The sequence below is a fragment of the Mchenga conophoros genome, linkage group LG17 (assembly GCF_057382185.1).
Source record: "Mchenga conophoros isolate Kocher_MC1m ecotype Shallow Benthic linkage group LG17, M_conophoros_male_GT1.1, whole genome shotgun sequence".
Taxonomy (NCBI): domain Eukaryota; kingdom Metazoa; phylum Chordata; class Actinopteri; order Cichliformes; family Cichlidae; genus Mchenga; species Mchenga conophoros.
This window is the reverse complement of record NC_140542.1, coordinates 16,323,044-16,344,766: the sequence shown is the minus strand read 5'-3', so window position 1 is coordinate 16,344,766 and position 21,723 is coordinate 16,323,044. Positions and strand designations below refer to the sequence as shown.

General features: G+C 40.6%; 1 protein-coding gene across 2 annotated transcripts in view; it reads right to left on the bottom strand.

Moving 5' to 3' along the window:
- Window positions 1-4,919, bottom strand: part of nfic (nuclear factor I/C) — a 37,302-nt gene extending 32,383 nt beyond the window's left edge. The window contains exon 1 of one of the 2 annotated variants that reach the window (XM_085251215.1): window positions 4,668-4,919. In XM_085251215.1, coding sequence (XP_085107341.1) covers window positions 4,668-4,892 — 225 coding nt within the window. In that variant the 5' untranslated portion in view covers window positions 4,893-4,919. Of the gene's footprint in view, window positions 1-1,767; window positions 2,196-4,667 lie in introns of those variants that run through there. The other variant, XM_085251216.1, reaches the window with a different exon arrangement.
- Between the last annotated feature and the right edge of the window lie 16,804 nt (window positions 4,920-21,723).

Sequence of the window (21,723 nt, the reverse complement as noted above, 5' to 3'; positions counted from 1 at the left end):
ACAAAAAAGTAATTGCCCCCTAAACCTAGTAAGTGGTTGTGGCAGCATTCAGAAGTGAACTAGCCTGAGTTTTAAGGCTTGAACTACTGGCCAGACATTCTCCTTCATGGATTTCTGGTAGAGAGCAGAATTTGCGGTTTCATCAACTGCAGCAAGCAGCAAAGCAACCAAAGGCCATAATACTACCATCACCATACCAACAGGCTTGTGCTGATATGAGGTTCTTTTTATGAAAGGCTGTTAGTTTTATGCCAAATAGTTTTCCAAAGGTCTTGGGGATCATCAAGGTTTTTGTCAAATGTGAGATGAGTCTTTGTGCTCTTTTTGGTCAGCAGTGGATTTCCCCTTGAAACTCTTCCATGCCATTTTTGTCAAGTCTCTTTCTTACTTACATTTCTTATCACGAAACCTGACCTTAACTGAGGTTATCTGTGATTAATCTTTTAATTTTTTTTTCTTTTTTTGGAAAGCTAAGTTCAATTTCACTAACCACACTCAGGGCTGATTCTTCCAGACCTGCTGAATCAATAAGTCACTTAAATAGAACCTTTCTGAAAAAGTGTAGTAGGCTAAAAGAGCTCAAATACCAACACATCATGGCACAATCTAAACAAACAGATAGGAAACGAAGTCCTTGACATCTAATAGTCTAGAAAGAGTTGCAAAGCCATTTCTAAAGATTGAACATGGAAAAAAACCACAAAAAACATCCTGCTGATCTCCAAGACCTTTGGGTAAATATTCTGTGGACTGATGGGACAAATGCTGAACTTCAGGGAAAGTTTGATTCCTATTACATCTGCCATAAAACTAACACGGCATTTCATAAAAACAACATCATACCGTGGTCAGACATGGTGTAGGTTTGTGCGCTGAAGCTCAACTGTGTTTGGGTTTTGCAGCAGGAGAATAATCCAAAACACATCAACAAGCCCACCTGTGAACAGCTCAAAAAAGATGAAAAAAATGAAGGTTTTGAAGTTGTCTAGTCAAAGTCCAGAATCAAACCTGATTACGATGCTTTGGGAGTTTAAACAGGACGTTCATACTGAAAAACCTTCGCACTCATTGCTTCAAAAGGTGCCACAACCAGTTATTAGATTTAGGACACAATTTGTCTTTCACACAAACCCAGATAGATTAGGATAACTCTGTTTGTTTAATAAATGAAATCCTTGTTTAAAAAATGCATTGTGTATTTACTCAAGTTATCTTTGATAATCTGGAAGATGCAAATGTGAAAAATATGGAAAACACTAAGAATCAGGAAGCAGCAATTAAAATACAATTTTTTAACTTTGTTGTTAAAAAGGGGTTTTTTCCAGAAATGACACCACTGATATGTAAACTACTCTTGTCCACAGATACTGGGAAAACACTTGAACACAGATACACACTTGCAGATGCACACACAAGTACATGTAGGCAGACAAATCTCAAAAAGTTACTGTAGAGAAACTGAAGTCTGTTAACCAGTAACTTCAATGCATTCCAGCTACAAACTTCATGTTAATTCCAGCCCCTGATCAGCAGGTTTGCTGCAGTCTGCAGGATTTGTTTCAGCCTTCGCATATGTGCCTGCTTTTGATCAAGCACGAATTTATATTGCGACACTGTTTGATTGAAGATGTCAGTCACCAAACAGAGTTAGGGCACATATAACCAGGACTGTCAAATCAACAAAGGCTGTCTAGACTAAAGCTTCCTTTCAAAGTGGGAAAGCTTTCCTTTAACAGCTGAAGTGTAACAACTGTGGTGTAGTTTTACCTGAGACAGCGAGAGGGACGAAAACATCATTTTGACGAGATGGAGCTGAATCACAGCAGGCTGTGCGTTAACATAAACATTTAAATCCTCATAGCGTACTTATTTGTTTTTGGAGATATCTGTATGTTCTTCCATGTCGGGATTCAGTTAAGCAGCGATCCCTCTGGGCGGGAGAAAACGCTGCATTTCCTGGGCTGTTAAAATGGGCTTTTCCAAAGAATCCACATATGAGAGCGAACGACTGCTGTGTCAACTCCAGAAACGATCACACGCCAGAAAAGTTTCGGCCCCGGAAAAATGTCCCGCGGGGGGGAAAAAAGAAAGTTGTTCGGAAAATATGGCCAGAGGTTTAACGGAACATGGGAGTTGTGTCATTTAGAGAGGGAAGGAGATGAGGGGGCGAAGAATAAAAGACAGAGCGCTGAAATGACGTTGTGAATTCAGCCCATCCCAAACTATGAGCTTAAAGCTGCAGCTGCGCTCTCACTGCCCAGCTGCCCTATAACGCGCACAGCACTTTATCTCAATAACAGCTGCACCTCCGTCCTGCAGTCTTAAAAATCATGGATTCAAGGTGTTCAAAGTCCTGACCGACTGCATTCTAGTGAAATGGGAAGCATTAAAAACCTGACCAAGGTTTATATTATAATTGGATATCTCATCCACAAATCGGCACAATGGTTCCGCGATATACAGGCAAATGGTCAATTAGAGACACCAACACCGATAAGTGTCCTATTAATGTGTTAGTAATCCAACCACGTGCACCCAGAACCTTCTGCAACGTACCCCATCACCTTAATAGGTGTTCAGCAATATCATCAACAGGCACAGCATGTGTTTCACAGTATTTTCCTGCTTCTCAAACCATGTGAGTCATCCTGTCCTGTGGGCACTTGGAAATATTTCATCACAGTAAAAGTGATTACTCAGAATAAGTTTGTTTGGCTTCACTCGACCCTCTAAGGTGACTGTTGACCAAACTTTCCAAACTGTGGCAGCAAGACTGAGTACTCTCAGGGTAGATAAACCTATTTCTGTTCCATTCGGCTTTAAATGTTGCACTGGTCTGCACATAGCACCTTTTAACCTTAGTGGTTAAACAAAGCACATTACAATGTTATTGTCCATTTTTCCACAATGAGACACAATAATGGTGGCAGAGCTGGCATGCAAGAGAATGGCATGTGATAGCATTGTTGTGCCTACAATTAAACTGTATCCCATATTTCCTGCAATTACTACTTTATATTGAATTGTATTGATAGTCATAATTATAAGTCAGGGTATTTACAAATGTTTTATATACACATTCAACCAACAATAAGTTCCACTTATAGCCTATAATCATACATTTGTACTTTCATGATATATTTGTATAACACGCATGTACTTCCTTTTCTATTCAGAATACTTACTTTTGATATTTAAATATAGTTAGCTCATAAGGACTGGTTTTATTCGTGTGGTACACAGTTTACAGTAGTCGTTTTCAACACTGGATTTACAAGATGTGAATACCTTCACATAAAGTCCCAAGACACAAGAGTCGTGTACTGTGTGAGCAGGGGCATGCCATCTCAGTCGGTTGAATAGGCTAAAGCTTTTCCTCAGGCAGACATTCCTCTGGGTCATGTACCGCATTTAGAGGGACTGATGAGGGGCAGCATCTGACTCTTTTCTACTCTTGAGCGGGTTCTCGGATGTTTGCTCACTTTGCAAGTTGAACATGACTCTTTGAGTGTTTCCAACTGATGTGGTTCAGGAGGACTGCCTCCACTAACTGTATTTTTTCTCCCTCTTTCAGGCAGCTCTCTGACTGGGCTGTAAGCCGGGGCAGGAGGCCCTCTGTCGGCCTGTCATTCTAACTCAGCCCGCTGGCTCTAACTGCGGCCATTTTCTGCTGACTAACACAAATGCCCAGAAACATCCACACATCCACAGCCGAGAGGAGGAGGCGGAGGAGGAGGCTTGAGCTGAACTTCAACTTGGCCTTCCACCGTCCCGCGTGACGAGTGGAGCGGTGGCGGAGGGCCTGCTGCTGCACGCGCTTCAACAAAGCCCCTAGCTCAACAACTTTCACCCCCTACTCCACACCTGATACGCACACAGCAGGGCATATTTTCCGCTTAATCGGTCGAAGTCAGGGCCCGGAACCCATAGCCTGTGGGAAGAAGCTTGTGTAACGCTAATACGCCACGTTCAAAACTTCATTCAAAATTACAACAGTTAAAATAGTTTTTGTTTTATCGCTGGCCTAACTAACATTCCGTGTGTAACATGAAATCATTTCGTGTCTAAATACATTTTTGGCAAATTCGGTGCGCATAAAATACTCAGAAAGAGCTTTACGGCAACGAAATTTCCACTTTCATAATCGTAATTGCTGCTGGCTTCCGCCTTGCACTCAGCGTTTGATGGAAAACGTCAGCTGGATAAAAGGGCAACCCGACAGGCAAAGTTAAGATTTTATTGAAGGGTGGGCTTTAACGTGTATCATATGTGTGCCGAATTTAAGGATGGGCCCTGACAGTTCAACCTTGTTCCCACTTATGTTTTGACTGCGTGTATATTTGTTGTCATGCGCAGGACAATTTATTTTGCCATATTTTGAATGTGATTTAGCGGGCAGAATCTCTCCAGGAAAACGCCAGGGATCGGACCGTGTTCAAATGCTGAAACAAACTAAAAGAAAAAATGAGAAATACAGACGCAGGCTTGCTGACATTAGGACGGAACTATCGCACCGCTTTCTGCTCCACTTTCAGCTGCGTAGCCTGCGTTACTCAGTCAACTCCTCGCATTGCGTCTTTTTCGGAAAACACGAAACAGCACACCAGTGGGAAGGGTTGGAAGGGACACACTGCTACATTGTTGTACCGGAACAGGTTTTGTCCTACCATGTCGAAGCTGAGCCGCCACCGGGGAAAGTTAAAGCTGATATCAGTGCCTGCCCATCTCGCGCTGTCGTTCGTTACCATTCCATATTCATGTCTACCATTGTGCGCGTGCCAGCTGGAGTATAACCGCGGTGCTCGAGACCAGAAACGTCCCGCGTCAAGCTTCGGGCTCCACGGCAATAACCCCCCCACCACACGCGCGCGCGCGCACGCACACATACACATACACACACACCGCCTGGAAGGCTGCGGCAGAACAGACCAGTGTTACATTAACCTTCCACCTGTCTTCTGTTCAGCGTTCTCCTCGCTTCTGTCTTCCTCATATTAGCTCTTCTTCCTGATACTGTGAAACGTTTTATTCCTTCCTTTAGTTTTTTTTTTTTTCACTTTTTCCTTTCTCACTTTGTTTGACTGCTTTGTGTTCATGTCTCTTCACCCTTTTTCTAAGATCGTAGATGAGCAGATTCAGTCCTTAGAGAGAATTAAGGGTGAGCCTTCATCTACAGTAGTCAGAAATCCTTTGCTTTATAAAGTCTAAATATTCACTTTCTGCCAAGGTTTGAGCTTCATTTGTCTTAGTTTTTTCCTTGGGATACACTCCATAAAGTGAAATGCAGTGTTTTGAGACCAGAGCTGTGATTTTATTATTAAATTAAAAGCTGAACAATTAATGAATCCATCTGCTGTTCCTGCTGTTCGACAGTTCCAATTAAACTACATAAACAGTGGTAACAATGTAAGCTTGTGAAGATTTAACTGTGATCAGACAAGGCTCTCGTGTCTGTGGCATGGTATCTTATGTTTTGACCTCTATGGATTCAGTCAATCTATTGCCGGTACTAAAAAACGCAAAAAAAAACCCCCCAAAAAAATCGGAATCTTTTGGTACAACGTGCCATATTTTATTCCTGTTAATGTTTGGCTTTGTTTAGCATTCACTAAAAATAATAAATTAGTAATAATGCACATAGTAACGTGTTACTTTGTGGAATCTGTATGTAGACTGAGGAGATATACATATAGAAAGCATCAAAGTACTGATAGATCTGCTGCTGGTCACCAGATGTCAGATTTCCCATCTGGGTCCCGACAGTGTGCCTTTCTGGATGAGCAACAATACGGACCAGTCATTAATAATCAATCTATAACTTCACATTAAGCAGTCTGTGTGAACTGAATAACCACTAACAGCAAAACCAAAGCATTTCCCAAAGTGGGATGAATAAAGTATTCCTTTTATCTTTATTATTAATTCAAAGCATCTTTCATGTATTTTTTTTTAAAGAATGCATAATGATTTCAGCTCATTCATTCAGTCATGAATGCAATTTATCATAGAAAGCACTAATGCTAAACTTCCACTAACATGCATATTTCTCAAGTTTACAACACATTTGTTGCACACATGAATTAATGTTTCTTTTACATTCTTTAATAATTATCCAAATATGTATTATGTGATGGATACATGAATTTACATAAATAAACTTAGAGGCATGTAACTGCCTTTAAAGAGACATTTTGCTGGTTTGCAGAACAGTTGTGGATCCTAGCCCTCTTAGGCTCTTCCTGTGTCCGCATGGGTTTTCTCCAGTTTCCTCTGGTTTCCTCCCACAGTCCAAAGGAATGCATGTTAGGTTAATTTGTTACCAATTAGTCTGGCTTCTTGTGTAAGGTGCTCTAAATGGTCAGGAAAATTAGAAATGTGTCATGCACATCATGCCACATCATGTGGTTTGCCTGTTTCGTCAGCATTCGGGTTCTTCTTCCAGGTTCCCTGTTACAACGTAACCCTTAAAACTTGGATCTCTAAAGGTTTTATCTTTATGAAGCTACCTCTAAGCACAAAACGTGGGCTGGGAGGTGACCTTGGAAGCCTGCAATGAAAAGTTGGTTTGTGGTTTGCAGTTTTTTATTTGAGTAAGTGGTATCATAAATAAATTGCCCAACACAAATTGGCTGGGTGACTGGCTCTCTGATAATATTTTTGCTCCTTACAAATGAGAGAAAACTGTTTAGGCTGACCTTTTACAACACAACTAATATATTTTATCTAGGTGACTGACAATGCGACTCGTCAGGGAAGCAAACTGTGTTATCAGTAAAGAAAAGAAAGAAAGGAGATGGAGAGGAAGTGAAGTGAGGCAAATAAGTTGTTAAAACAAAATGCAACTAACAAGTTTAGGTATGAACAGAAGTTAAATACAGGGACCCAGGGTCAGATGCGAAACGTATCCATCATCATCATAACCCAGCACAAATGAACACCATGAAACCCATCACTCAGAGAGAGTGAAACAGCATTAGTTCCATCTCCAAACCATATGACACAAGGTGAGCTCAGATAGTGGCAACTAAAGATAATCCCAAGCAATCATTTGAATCAACAGCAGGGCAAATTTTTGAAGAAGCCAGTGTGTTGGATTTGAATCCTCTGGCTGACTGAGGCCTTTCTGTGTGGAGTTTGTATGTTCTCCCCATGCCTATGTGTGTTCTCTGGTTTTCTCCCACACTTCATGCATACATGGGTTAGAGTAAGGCTGAGGAATGAAGGTTAAAATGTCGTAACATTTTAAACCGTGCAGACTTGTAGATATATATATATTTATTACATGGGGTATATGACCAGTAATTACTGGCTACTCTAATGGCCAGACTGTTGTGTACATTACAAGAAGGAAACAGACTGCTTATGTATAGGACTCAGAGTTCTATGCAGCTGTCTATAATGGATACATGCATTTTGATCCTCTTTGAGTCTACTGAGTCTCATCTATGGTAACACATGGTGAGACATCACTTTGTAAACTGTAAAACTGCAACACTATGAAATATTATGCCGATCTATAGCATCTTATACTCCTATACTCATAATACCCTGTACTGCTGAAATGTATTCATACATTTTAGTACATCACAATAACACATATTTTTGTGAAGTGTTGTCTTTGCACATCTTATGCATATTTCATGGTTCTTATTTTCGTCATCACTTTACAAACTGTTGAACTACATAATTTAAAGCATATTTAAAATATTCTTTGCAGATTTTATATTCTTTTCTCTTGTAGCTTTACTATAATCTTTTTCTAATATGTTCTTTGACAATGTTTGCTCTCACTTTCCTATTTTTCATGTTTTCTGCCTTATTATTCAGAATCAGAAACAGAATATTTTATTAATCTCCAAGGAAATTATGATTGATATGCGCCAACAGTCGAAGACAAATTCCTTTTAGAATTGTCTTCAGTTGTCAGTAGAGACTCTGTAAGCTTCAAACAGCATCCACGTTAGGATCTGCTTTGTGTTTAAATAACTGATCTTCCCTATTGGACCAAACAGGTATCATTATACATGAGTGTGTCCTAGAAAAAAAAAAAAGAGTAGTTGCTGACTCAGCTTACTGCAATCTGCATAGTGCCCCCTGCTGGAGGCATACATGTTCACTCACACAGATGCATAAACTCTCTGCCTGAAGGTCTTTTTACATGCGCAACTTAAAAGTTGGTCATAGTGCTGAAATATGAATAGTAGTAACACAAAGCAGAGAGGAAAGGTAATCTTTGCATAATCCCTAGCAGTTTATAATTTCATGGAGTCAGCAGACAAAATGAGATGTTTTGGCCGCAGGCTGGATCTGCATGACTGCAGAGTGAGCAGGCACAGAATTGCAAATGGGTATGATTGGACTTAATTGTCTGCCCAGTATCACACTTGATGCCCAGTATCTTTTCTTGCTGTACGTCTTTTATGCCCCCCTATCTTTTTTGTGTGTTTGTGTTGCTGCTAGAGGGCAGTGTTTACCTTTTCACTGTAAATCAAAGCAGCTGTGCTTTTTAGTGGGCACACTCTCCATCTAACCTTCTGGAGCTGTGTTTAGGAAGGCTATCTAATGCCTCTCTTAGCATCCAGGGGACAGATGTTGGGGAATTCATTATCTGCTTTAAGACCGCTCAGCTGGACTTTCAGCGCCCAGAACCTCAGTTTTAGTCCAGCATGTTGGACAGCTACTATCAGCACTTTTTTTCTGTAAATGTCAGGTAAGCTATAAACATGTAGAAATCCTGGATGACTCCCTCAAAGTACAAACCGCAACAATGAGAAGACAAGTGTTGTTAGAGATCAACTTTTAAGCAAACAAGCTTGGTTGATAGTGGTGGTTTAGGGTTAAAGGTCATTGTCACCACCTATAAGATCATACCAGGACCCTACAGAAGTTGCACTGCCTGTCCAACTCCTCCAGGTTGGCAGTATGTACCACTGACAGAAGGTTTGCTGTGTCTTTCAGCACAGTCTCAAGAGCATGGAGGATATTCTGGGACATAGGCATACATGTGACAGATATGAAAGGGGTATAGAGCATGTGTGGAGAATGTTATGTTGCCTGTAACATCGTTGAGTATGAGTGATTTGGTGATGAGTCAGTCATGGTCTAGGGAGGAAATATCCAATGGATGGACGAAAAGACCTCCACAGGATAGGCCAGTGGTTTTCAAACTCCACTGCGGTTTATTTCACACCTCAAACATTTAGCAAACAATTAAGCAAATACAAGTAATCTTCAATAAATTACAGGTAGTAATAAAATACACTACTAACTCTTTTACACTATGTCCACACCTGCACGGGTATTTTTGAAAACGCAGCTGTTTCTATGCGTTTGGACATTTCGTCCACACGTAAACGGTGTTTCGAATCACCGAAAACTGAGATTTTTTTAAAACTCCTTTTTGCGTTTACGTGTGGACGAGAAATACAGAGTTCGTCAAAGGTATGTGCCCTTTTTCACGTCACGCAGTGCGCCATGTTATTGTTTACATGAGATGAATTGCAGAATGGCAGATAGAGACAAAATACTGTTAATATGACTATCTTCAGGTTTTACACCTTACATATACACACGCAGTTACTGTCCCTCTATTTAGAAAGGCAGAGGCGTCACGGTGTGATTATTTTGCGTGTAGTTGTTTTTTTCCTGTGTAATAATTTTCAACATTGCTATCAATGCATTTTTCAAAAAAATGCCTCTCTGTGCAAAATAGGTTCAAAAACATAAACAACTGTGGGATACTGTTTGTCTGTGATTTAGACGGGGGGAACAAATCGTGGCAGGATGAGCCTGATGTTATTTGTATCCAGCTGTAACTTTACTGTATAACGAGCTAACATCTCCAAAATGTCAGGAGTAGTTAGTCATTACAACAAGTGTTTGTGAACTAAAAATCAAGAATGTGCGATACTGTTTGCCCATGATTTGGAGAGCCCAGCGCTGCTCCCGACGCAGGGAAAACCAGTTCTGCAGGGGAGACCTACCGTGGCACTTGTGCAGGTGAAGCCAAAGGGCAGACATGCTTCACCATATTTTCTAGTCTTTGGCTTAGAATGAAGTTGGTTTGGAAACATATTCAGCGATGCTTCATCTCCTGCTTTGCGTTTGTGTGGGCGCCCCGTCAAAAACCTGTCCATTATGCTAGCAGTTTCCAAGCGTTCTTTTTTTCCCCTCCCTTTTCATGGCTACTAGCCTTGTTTTGACTTGTGGCTAATACTCCTCTTCACTGCTGTCATCTAGTAAAGGACAATCCAACTGCTCTTCAGGCAGGTTAAGTTTTGAAGCCCTGGTACTATTGGGTGTTCTTAGCTTGTCAATGGAGCACTTTACTGTCAGACTTGTATTGGATCCGAGCATTTGTGATGGCAACATCAATGAAATGACTGATGACACCTATCATTCATTTCTTTGTTCAGCATTCGGTCACACGGAAACCTGGACATGAGCCTTCTGCTACAAATATCTTCTGGAGCTTTCCCAGACACAGTCAAAGCCATCAGTACTGTTATAGTGTAATGGTAAATGGGCTGGTTCTTGTATAGCACTTTTCTACTCTATCTGAGCACTCAAAGCACTTTTACACACATACACCAGCATAAGTGTATGTAGCATTTCTATGTAGCATTCACACGCATTCAAACTCTGAAGGATGCATCGGAGAGCAACTTGGTTGCCCAAGGATATTGGCTGACAGTCCAGTCTGTCTTATGGCCTCATGGTCTTGTGTTTTACGATCATAAGCTAGTTTGCTTGCCGTGAGCAAGCCGTCAAACTATTTGGTGAATGATGGTTCAGGCCTCCTCCAGACAATCATTAGAGATGCTCCCCGACCCTCTTTTCGTAGCTGCTTATCTCCTCTTAGCTAGCATGGCTTTGGTTCTTCAATGTAGTTCCAATTGCTAGAAGACCTTTTGTGAACAAAGTATCTGCGATATTAATTGTTGTGCAGTATCAAGCAAAGAATATGCAATTTCCTGTCTGAACATATTTAACCAATTGCAAGACAACTCCTAATCTTTTTTTCCTGAATGCATTTTCCCCTTGGTACACAAGGAGAACAAAGACTTTTAGGCCAGTAGGGTTTGGCTTACGAGTGGCGAGGTACACAGGTCACTAGTTTTTAGCAGGGATAACACATAGACAACCATTCACACTCACATTCACACCTATGGCCAGTTTAGAATCATCAGTTCACTGTTCTGTTAATCTGTACATCAGTGAGCATTATACATAAACACACATGCACTCATGCTAGTTAACAGAGATGCAGCGCATAAGATGAGCAAATAAACCAGCAATATGAGGTTTGTTTGTTTTTTAATTAACAATATAGTTTTAAAGGATAGCAAAATTCTAACTAAACCTTACACACACTAATTCCCTATGTTTTAGCAATACCAATCTGACAAAGTAATATAAAAGATATATATAACCAGAGATCCATTTTTTATGTGTATAATTTACATTGTAATTTTGCTTTAATGTAGGTGAAAAATCAGAATTGCTCACCCAAGCTTTAAGATGCCATTTGAGTGATCTGTGCGTTCCTAATGCTCTTTTAAAGAATGAAAAGAAATTAGTTCTGGCAAGCAAAAAGACTTCCTGCAGAAATGGGAGCAGCTCAGAGGATTAAGAGGGGATGTTCTAAGTGCTAAGCACCAATGGCTTCCATTCAATTTGATCACTGTGAGAGAATTTAACTACACAAGTACAAGACATTTGTTAGACTTTTATGAGTCTCCAAAATCACTGATTTCAATTCAAACTTTCAATGCTTAGAATTTTTATTTAACAAAACAGTAACAACCCCCCCCCCCCACACACACACACACCCAGCATTTTAAGTCAACAAAGATACATCCCATGTTATTATTTTCAGTATTGCAAAGCTTCTGTGTAAGTTCAATAAGAAAGATCTATAATCCCTCATCTGCCTGCTTTCCTCTGTTAGGTTGCTTTTCAGTTTTTCAGCCACTTTCTGTTCAACCACTTTGCCATGCTGTCAATCCTAGTACTGCCATTGTTACTCTAGTCCAATCAATTGCCTTCTTTGAGCCTATCAGCCTTCACTTTGCATGGCATAATTCTTTGCTCTCTGTCATTTTCCCTTTCAGACTCATTCATACAACCCACCTCCTCCCCATCTCCACCTCACAGTCACCTCAGTCATAGCTCCATCCAAGCCTCAGTTTTCATCTTCACCTTCTTCTTCTAGTTGCTCAGCAGTCCTGAGCAAGCACTTTAGCAACAGTGGGAAGGAAAAACTCACTTTTAAGCTGAATGCTCTGCCTTCCATACTACTGCATACAACTACTACAGATGGGTTTTTAAGTAATGGTTTAATCACTGCCATCTTATAGGCATGTGGTACTTAGCCCAGTAATAGGAATAAACTGATCATATTTAAAATTATAGTATTAATTAATGGCAGGACTTCTCTGAGCAGTCTTGTAGGAATGGGGTCTAAAAGACACGTTAATGAATTGGAGGAAGTAATTACTGAAGTTAACACTGAAAAATCAATCAGAGAGAAACAGTCTAAAAAAATTAACAATATTACTGAAAGTAGCTGTACGTAATAATATTATAAGTAATTTTTTCTCTAATGTTTATTTTGCATTTTTGAAAAAATTTATGAAATCATGACAATTTAAGGTTAAAGGGATGCTTGGCTCAACAGAGCTCTAACTCTTTGTCAGCCTGGCTGCAGTGCTAACAGAAACCTAGGGTTGTTCTTAATTTCCCTTAAAAAAAAAATAGAGCAATAAACTATTTTTCCAGGCAAAATAAAGATCTTCTTAATTAGTGAGATTTTATTTCCTCCCCACCTTACAGATTATCTGCTTTAACGTGTATGTTTCAGAATTGAATGCTTCTATTAAATTGGTTTTTGGTGAAGACCGAGTCTCTAAATATGCAAGGCCTTTCCTGAAAAAGATATTTTCTGTTTGAAGCACATGTTGTGTATTCCTTTCAGCACTGAATGATGCAGCACTCAGTGGTGAATCGTGTTCAGAGCATGACAGCGCTCTGACCTGCACAGTGAGCTGTGTTCACACAGTGATTTCTGGAAGTATTTCTGAGACCATGCACTGATTTCCATTACATAATCATACCTGGCCTTATAGCAGTGCTGCCGAGGGCCTTAACATTATATAAACATTTATAATAAATAAATTATAATACATTACATTACATTATAATAAAATTTAATATAACATTAAATTTTTTTATAGAGCACTCAACTTTTTTTTGAATTGGGTTTGTAATTTTTATAAACAGAATTTTATAGAATCAGCAGTTCTATTAAGTTAGGATCAAAGATACTAGGTGAATTTTCTTAGACAGTGTAAAGTGGAACCTATTATACTGACATGACAAGGTGTAAAAAAAAACCTCTTTCAGACATTAGGAAAAAGGTTTTGGATGCTTATTAATCTCCAATGGACTGAAAAATTATTGAAATAAAACTTACAATTATCTACAAGTTGTGAACATTTAAAACAACGTCTGTTCTTTCAAGAACTGATTGGCTCAGCAAATTCAGCCCAGGAGCAGACCGTTGTAGGCAAAAAGAAATTTGAAATTTCTCAACCTTGAGATTTCTCAGTTTTTCAAAAGCAACTGCAACAGATTCTGTTAGCAGTAAACTTTTAATCTATTCACATTTTACCTGAAAGAAGCAAACTTTTTAAATTTCGTTAATAAGCAAAATCCAGATTAACATGACATAGCTGAAAAACTACTGCCGTAATGTGAATGATAGAAACAGAAAACAACCGACTCTCTTATTTATGATATATTTGATGGACACACTGTATCTAGGTCTCTCTTTATACAGCTTAAGCCAAATTTGAAGTTGGCCCATTTGGGTGCAACTCAGCAGGGTTCTTGTAATTCCACTTTGATATAACTGTGCCTGACTATCCTGCGCAAACAACTTTAACTTACAATAAACTGACAAGAGCACTGCTTAGAGGTAAACGAGAACAGGTTTGAACCTTGCTCTCCATGCGATTGATACATATTTGCGTGGGATTTATGTTTTGTTGCATTTCTGCATTTAGAGCACAGTTACCTTCAATGCATGTGCAAATCTCTGGGCAGATAAACCAAAAAATGTTTTTAAATCTGTTCCTTCCATTTACTATTTTATACACTGTTGGTACGATATAAGTTGCAGTATGTGACAGACATGAAAGAACACTTTAATAGTTTTCATCTGTCTGTCTGGGTCTGTTTTCGAGGCTTCTCATGCTATCGCCCTTGCTCCGCGACCACTCCTCTTCTTCCCTTCTTACAAAGATTATTACTGCCAGCTGACCTCCTACACACCACTTGCCACCCAGTAAGTTGTTTAAATACAAATAAGATGGCGGTATAAGAAAACACTGGAAGCAGAGTAAATACTACAATTATCATGCTTTTGTTTTGTTTTGTCATGTCACACAGTAAAAACAATACAATATCCACATCTCTGCAGTATTAAAGTGTAGAAACCCTGAATGTTAGCCATGTCTTTAATAATTCCTGATCTAATCTGAACAAATCCAAAAGGCACATGAAGCTCAACATTATTTTAAAAAAGCCTCAAACTACAAAAACATATCAAAATAAGTGACATTAAGTTACATTAAAGTACCAAGATAATGGACAAAAATGATCTTAGTCATTTTTTATAACATATGGTGTGTTCAGCACATTTGACTGAATATAAACAAGAGGGCAGAATGACACGCAAATTTAATGCCATATGATTATAACGTGATTCATCATAAAACATGAGCTCTTATTCTGACTCATAAACAATGTGGAAACAGAAAAGGGATTAGAGAACAACAAGCCCTCTGTCTCTCGCTCTCTTTCTCACACACACACACACACACACACACACACACACACACACACACACAGAGTTCAGCACCCAAACTCCAGCGCAGACCTCACACTCACTGAAGGGCAGAGCCGAAAACAGCAGTCTGCTGTACGTTCATCCCTCATAATTCATAATTAAGATTCAAAGTTTGTTTAAGGAGGAATGAATCCTGTGCAAGCTGTTAGTGTTGTTGCTTTTTCTGTGGGAAAAAAAACTCCAACTTTATTTTATATTAAAATTAAAATACCAAACTCATAAATCTGACAAATAAAATAAAAACAGATTAGCACCATAGTGCTCATTATTATTGTACTCACCATCCACCATGTCTTGGCACTGACATCATAACACAACTGCCACTTCACCGAGCTGTCTGCTTCACCGCATCCTCCTGGTGCAGATGACATTGCCATGACAACAGAAAGGGAGCAATCAAACCATCAGTTCATGGCTTTTGAGGAAAACAGAGGACTCGATGATAAGGGATGAGCTGCGCTTCCCGTGCTTTTGTCTGTATTTCTCAGCCTTTTTCGGATGCAGTCCTGTGCTGTTGTAGTTCAGCTCTGGGTCTTTATACAAAGTTCCTGAGAAGAACAGAGCAAGAAGCAAGTGGCAAACTAATGCCCAAACCGTCCAGTATCTAAAAAGAAGGGCTTCGATGTTTGGTTTCCAGTGCAACGAAGATTAATGTACATTTGACATATTCAAGAATCCTCTGACATGTGTCGACACTTTGTATTGCTTGTGTTTGATATATTCTCCCTGCTCAACAAATCAGTCAAGCCTCCGAAAAACAAAAAGTTAGTTATATTTAGTGCAGTTTTAAATAAAGCCTACATTATAAAAGCACAAAAAAACAGCCTTGAACTATATAGGAACCCTGATCCAGCACCGTTTCTCCTCTCTGTCCCACTGGACTCCCACTAAATCCAAAAACTATCAGGCAGAGAATTTCAAAAGTCCCACTCCACCATGGTCCATTTCCAGTCGTCAGCTTCTTGCATTTCTTTCTTCATACAAAAGCCGAGCTGCTTACCTGTCACGTTCTGTCCCCCACAGCCTCGAGGGAAACCTCAAACTTTGAACTCCAAACAAAACTCAACGTGATATTGTTCTCTTGTCAGTTATGCTTCCCCTGATCATTCCCTCATGTGGCTCCTGACAGTCTCTTCATTTTGGAAAATCAAAATAAATAGGCATTAGTTATTTGTAAGTACTGAATATATTCCTGTATTGTTTTTCCAGGTCCTTTCAGCACCTGTCCAAGTTCAGCAGTATCTCTACAGAGAGTCCCATTCAAAAAAGTTCAATCAAGCTCCATTCTTTCTGACAATTTTAAAGTGGAGGAAAAACAGCAGCCAACAACCAAACCGACAAGCCAGCCACCCCCTTTCTTTATTCCACTGAGTGGGCTGTCACTTTGAAGAGGCGGATTAAGAACTAGTAGACACACATGCGGGTACACACATACATCAGATGCTTGTTGCCAGCTGTCTAATCACATACATGTACAAAAACATACACACGTTGCTTTAAAAAACACTAATGTGCAAATAAAACAAAAATGAGCCAAAAACCCTTTAGGTCGAGATGTCCACTGTGACTCAGTGCTCATTTTGAAAAAATGCACTGACCTTTCTCTGTCTCTCACTCACTCGCTCTCTTTTTATCCAACACCCCCACAGCAGCACGGGCTGGTACAGGGATCCTCAAATCTAACTTCTTCAGTGGTTCATGGAAACGTGAAGTTCTCTAATGTCCTATCATTTCAAATCTCTCTTATGTTAGGAAGAGACACTTTCGAGTTATTCCACAATCAAATTATAAAACTCAAGGTGAGAAGAAAAGATGATACGTGACTCTGAGAAGCTTAAGAAAAAGTGGATGTGAGTTTTCTGTTATGATTGTTGTGCTGGAAACTCACACCTGCCCATTCTGCTCTGAGTCTCCTCTGTCAGCATGACAAAACGTGTTAAAATTATACGCCAGGACCACGGGAAGAATCTGGTGCCTCACAGCAAAAAAGTCTTGCGTTCGACTCCACCACCTTGCTGTGGAGTTTGCACGTTCTCCCCGTGTTTGTGTAGGCTATCCAGGTTCTCTGGTTTCCTCCCACAGTCCAAAGACATGCAGTTGGTGAGGTTAGGTTAACTGGTGATTCTAAATAACCATAGGTTGTCTGCCTCTCTGTGTTAGCAGGGTGTACCCCATCCCTCGCCCTATCATAGATGGGATGGGCTGCAACCCTGATAAGAAAGAGGACGTGTGTATCGAGTCAGATGGACATAGCTTTGGCCAATACCCAAGTAACCAGGTGAGTCAGCAGACCCTCAGGCTTTGAAGCTTTGACTCCAGCACACTAAGGCCAGTGTACGTGGGCCAGTTTCTGAAGCGTTCATTCAAACCGTACTATTAGTTTTCCTACTCCACTCCCCTCTTTTCACCACCCGTGCATTTTTGTCCCTTTAGGAATTTATGTGCATTTAGGTGTTAATAGTCTTGATCTGCTCTCCCCTGTGCTTTTGTGTTGCCACGCTTGCTAGTTGTTTGTCTCTATATTTGTCATTTCTTTTTTATCTGTCCACAAAGTCCAACCAATTGTGGAAAAGCCCTTTACAGGTCTTCTTCCTGTTAAAGGAACTTCATCCTCATAAGAGTTTGTCTAGTTATTGGCATTTTCTTTATCTTACTTTATAGCTGATCTTGAGATGACTGTTGATGAACTAATGTTATGTCAATTAAAAATAAATGAGCCAAACTGAACTGCTCGGTATTGTACCTCAGCCGAATGCTTCTGGCTTCCCAGGAACACGGGGTCCAACCATTTTGGAGACCTGGGGGCTGCAACAACTCTACAGACCAGTTTTAGCAGAAAAAAACTAATAGTAAAATTGCTGTTTTGGTTAAATGTACCCAGCCACTCACCCACCCACAACCACACACACAGTCTCGCTAGATAGATAGATAGATAGATAGATAGATAGATAGATAGATAGATAGATAGATAGATAGATAGATAGATAGATGGATGTCATTTCGAATCATACTTCCTTCACAGGGATTTTGCAATTTTCTTTTAAAGTAAATTAACCAATTTACAGTACTACCTCTGCCCTTTGCTGAGCTGCCTTGTCTAGAGGACGGGTGGTTTTTCAGGGTGTGGTGACAGTGCGGTTGACTTAGTGTCTATGTCAGCCCATAGAGTTATAGCCTTACAGCTGAGGGCTTGAGGTCTCCAGATCAGGCCAACCACAGCCCACTGACGAGAAGGTCAATACTCCTCCACCAAATGTCAAACTGCTGTTTTAGGCTTGCCTTAAACTGGCATTATTATTTAGGGTACTATTGTTCTTCCCTGGTCTTTTTAGTAGTTTTTCCCTTTAAATGCCTAAATACTGCTTTAAATACTAGAGAGGATGAAAACTTACTGAGGGTTTAGCAGTATGAAACAGCCCACCTCTCACCACACACATGCACATAAATTTAAAACACAATCTTGTAATTACTAGTTCAATCAATCATCTCTAAGGTTCCACCCCCTCACTTAATTAGACAATTAACCTCCCTCAGAGGTGTAAACATGCAGCAAATCAGGCATAAACACAGCACTGTTGGTCCACAAAAACAACAGGACATAAAGGGAGTAAATTACAGGTCAGAATAAGCACACACACACACACACACACACAGTCCAGTACCCAAACCCCGGAACAGACCTCACACTTACTGAATGACAGAGCAGAACAAGCCTCTCTTTTCTTGACTTCAAAATCTGCTCTACTTTCTTGCATTCATGATCGTTGTCCAACAAAATGTAATCTTATGATTCACATTAAACACGATACTTATATATAATCAGCATAGCTGGGATACACAGTTCAATTTGGTTTTATTTATATAGCTCCAATTCACAGCACCATTCATCTCAATGTGCTTTATACATTTATATAAGAACACTGAATTAAAACAGAAAGCACCCCAACAACAATCTGATGATGTCCTGTGAGTAAACACTTTATAAGAACCTTCAGCATGACCAGGTTTAGGGAGGGGCAGCCGTCTGCCTAGAGAAACAACAAACATATTTTTTTTTTCTTTTTTTTTCTAAATGACATCAGAAACAGCAGTATGCGACATTACGTGATGGCAGAGCTTCAGTTCATCCTTTGTCATTTTTTTTTTTTTTTTTTTTTTTTTTTTTTTTTTTTTTTTTTAATAAATAGGACAGGGGGAATGAATGAGAGAGAGAGGGGGAGAGAAAGAAAGAAAACCAAAGGGGAGAAGAGACGGTGAGAAGGGGGGGGAAGAGAGACAAAAAAAAAAAAAAACCTCCTGGGTCACCTGTATGGAGAAAAAAAAAAACCAAACAAACAAACAAAAACAAACAGAGGAGACAGCAAACAACAAAGAGCAACATAATAATAGAGAAAACAAAGCACCATCACAATAAACTAGCTAGTCATAGATATCAGTATTTACTAAGTAATAAACGATATTGTGCAGCACGCAAGATAGACAGCGCACAGTGTGCTTTGAGGCAGCAGCCAAGAAAGCTTTAGTCCGCGTCTGTGAATACCCATGTGTGCATACCTGTGTGGATCAGCATGCTTGCATTCCAAAGGTTTCTCCATGTAATGATCTGCTAGGGAGTGTGGGGGGGCCACAGCCCCGTCCTCCAGGGTGTGAAGCGGGTATGGAGGAGATCAAAACTCCAGACATCCAGAGGCCCCCAGAACACAAGAGACCATGGAAGACCAACAGAGGGGCAGCCGCGCCACTGTCCCAGTAAGAGCTGAGGAGAGTCCCAGATGAGGGCTCGCCCAGCAGCCGCGGAGCAGAAGTCAGGGGGAGTTGCAGTGACGCGCCCGTGAGCTCCGCCGGCCCCCAGCTGCGCCTGAGTGACCGAGCCCTAGGCCGAGAGGCCGGGGGCACCCCACCTCCAAAGGGGCCCGAGCGAGCCCCAGGCCCCAGGCCCCGACAAGCGGCCGCCAAGGAGTGAGCCGGTGTGTACCCGGACGCCCACCCCCAGACACAAAGAACCACCAACACACCGACACCTGAGGGAGTCCGCCACCGGCAGGGGAAGTGGTGGTGGGTGGAGATAGGCCTCCAAACCTTGGAGGGCCTGAGGTGTCCCCAGAGAGGTGGCGTCTGATACCCAACCTGACATATAGACACAGACATACAGGCACACACAGACACAAACATCCATTCCCACCCTCATGCTCTCATATGCACTTACAAACATATTGATATATATTTTATTTAATAGATATATATTAAACATATTTGATTTATATTTGGTTGTATTTGAGCAGAAACTGAAGTGGCTATACACATGCCCTGTAGTTTGTGAAGTTCAGACAGTTTTTGATTTATTTATTCGGTGGGGTGGCATGTTGGTGTGGTGGTTAGCACTCAGCAGGACGGTTCTGGGTTCAAATCCAGGCTGGGGCTTTTCTCTGTGGAGTTTGTCTGTTTCCCCCATGTCTACCAGGTTATGTCCATCTATCTTCTTCTCAAAGACATGCATGCAACGGGCTAGCAACTTCCCAAGGTCAACCAGCCTCTTGCCCTGTGACAGCTGGGTTAGGCTCCTGTCCCCCCAACCCTGAACTGGATGAATAGAAGATGATGGGTGGATTTATACACATACCAGATGTTATCACGGGGAACTTATTAAGTTATTAAAGTAAATACAAATTTGCTATTAAACAGTCACTTCGGGACAGTGATTCCAGCTCTTAAGCAAGCTACAGTGGAAAACAGCGCTCGTGAAGCACAGTGGGCAGCAGTACGTGATACACAGATGTAGGGCAATGGGGCTCTTGATCTCTGAAGCCATTTAACAGCTTATAAAAGGCTTAAATGCTTTGGCACCACCTGCTGGATGTTTCCAGTGCTGCTTTAAACAACATGACTCTAGATCAGGCTTGGCCAACTCCAGGACTCGAGTGCCGGTGTCCTGCAGGTTTTAAATAGTACTCTGGATCTACACACCTGAATCAAATGATTAGTTCATTAGTTCAAGACATGTTGAGGAGGTAATTTAGCCATTTGAATCAGCTGTGATGGATCCAGCAGGACACCGGGCCTCGAGGCCCAATTTTGCCAATACCTGAAGGTTTTCAAACAACTCTTCCTCTTCCTCTCTGGGGGATCTGCCAGCATCCACAACACTGAATTTGGAATAATATGTTGTTTGGTTATCTTTTGAATAGCATAGCTCAAAATGTGTTAAATGTATTTATGTCTGTAGCATTTTTAGCTCCCACTGGTCCACTCCTGCCACCATTGTGCACTCTTACCACTTTTTTTCCACTATGGTGACTGTGATAAGGAGGGAGCGGTTCAAAGAAAAGAGACGTTTCAGAGTCCTGTCGATGGATGGATTGATCTAGTGAATAAAAATAGTTCTTTATGGATTAGAGACATATAATGTGCATAGATGACAGCGCTGCATGAATAACTGAGTTTGCAGTAGGAACAGGAAGCTCACTGCTGTGGTTTGTAGCTGACGTTACTGGTTAACAACCTTTAACAGATTCAGCTTCTCCACAGTAACTTTTTGAGTTTACCTTCCTACATATACTTGTATGTCCATCTGCAATCGCATTTCTGTACAAAAGTGGGGGTTTTTTCTGTGGATGAGGCTTGTTTATATATCAGTGGCATAATTGCTGGAAAGAGACTTATTTTATTTGTTGTTGAGGGTTTTTTCCATTTATTTATTTTTTTTAATTGAATTTTGAATCATTGTCTTGCTCTTAAGCTTCAGGGCATGAACTGAAGCCCAGATATTCTCCTTCGGGATTTCCTGGTAGAGAGCAGAATTCATGGTTTCATTA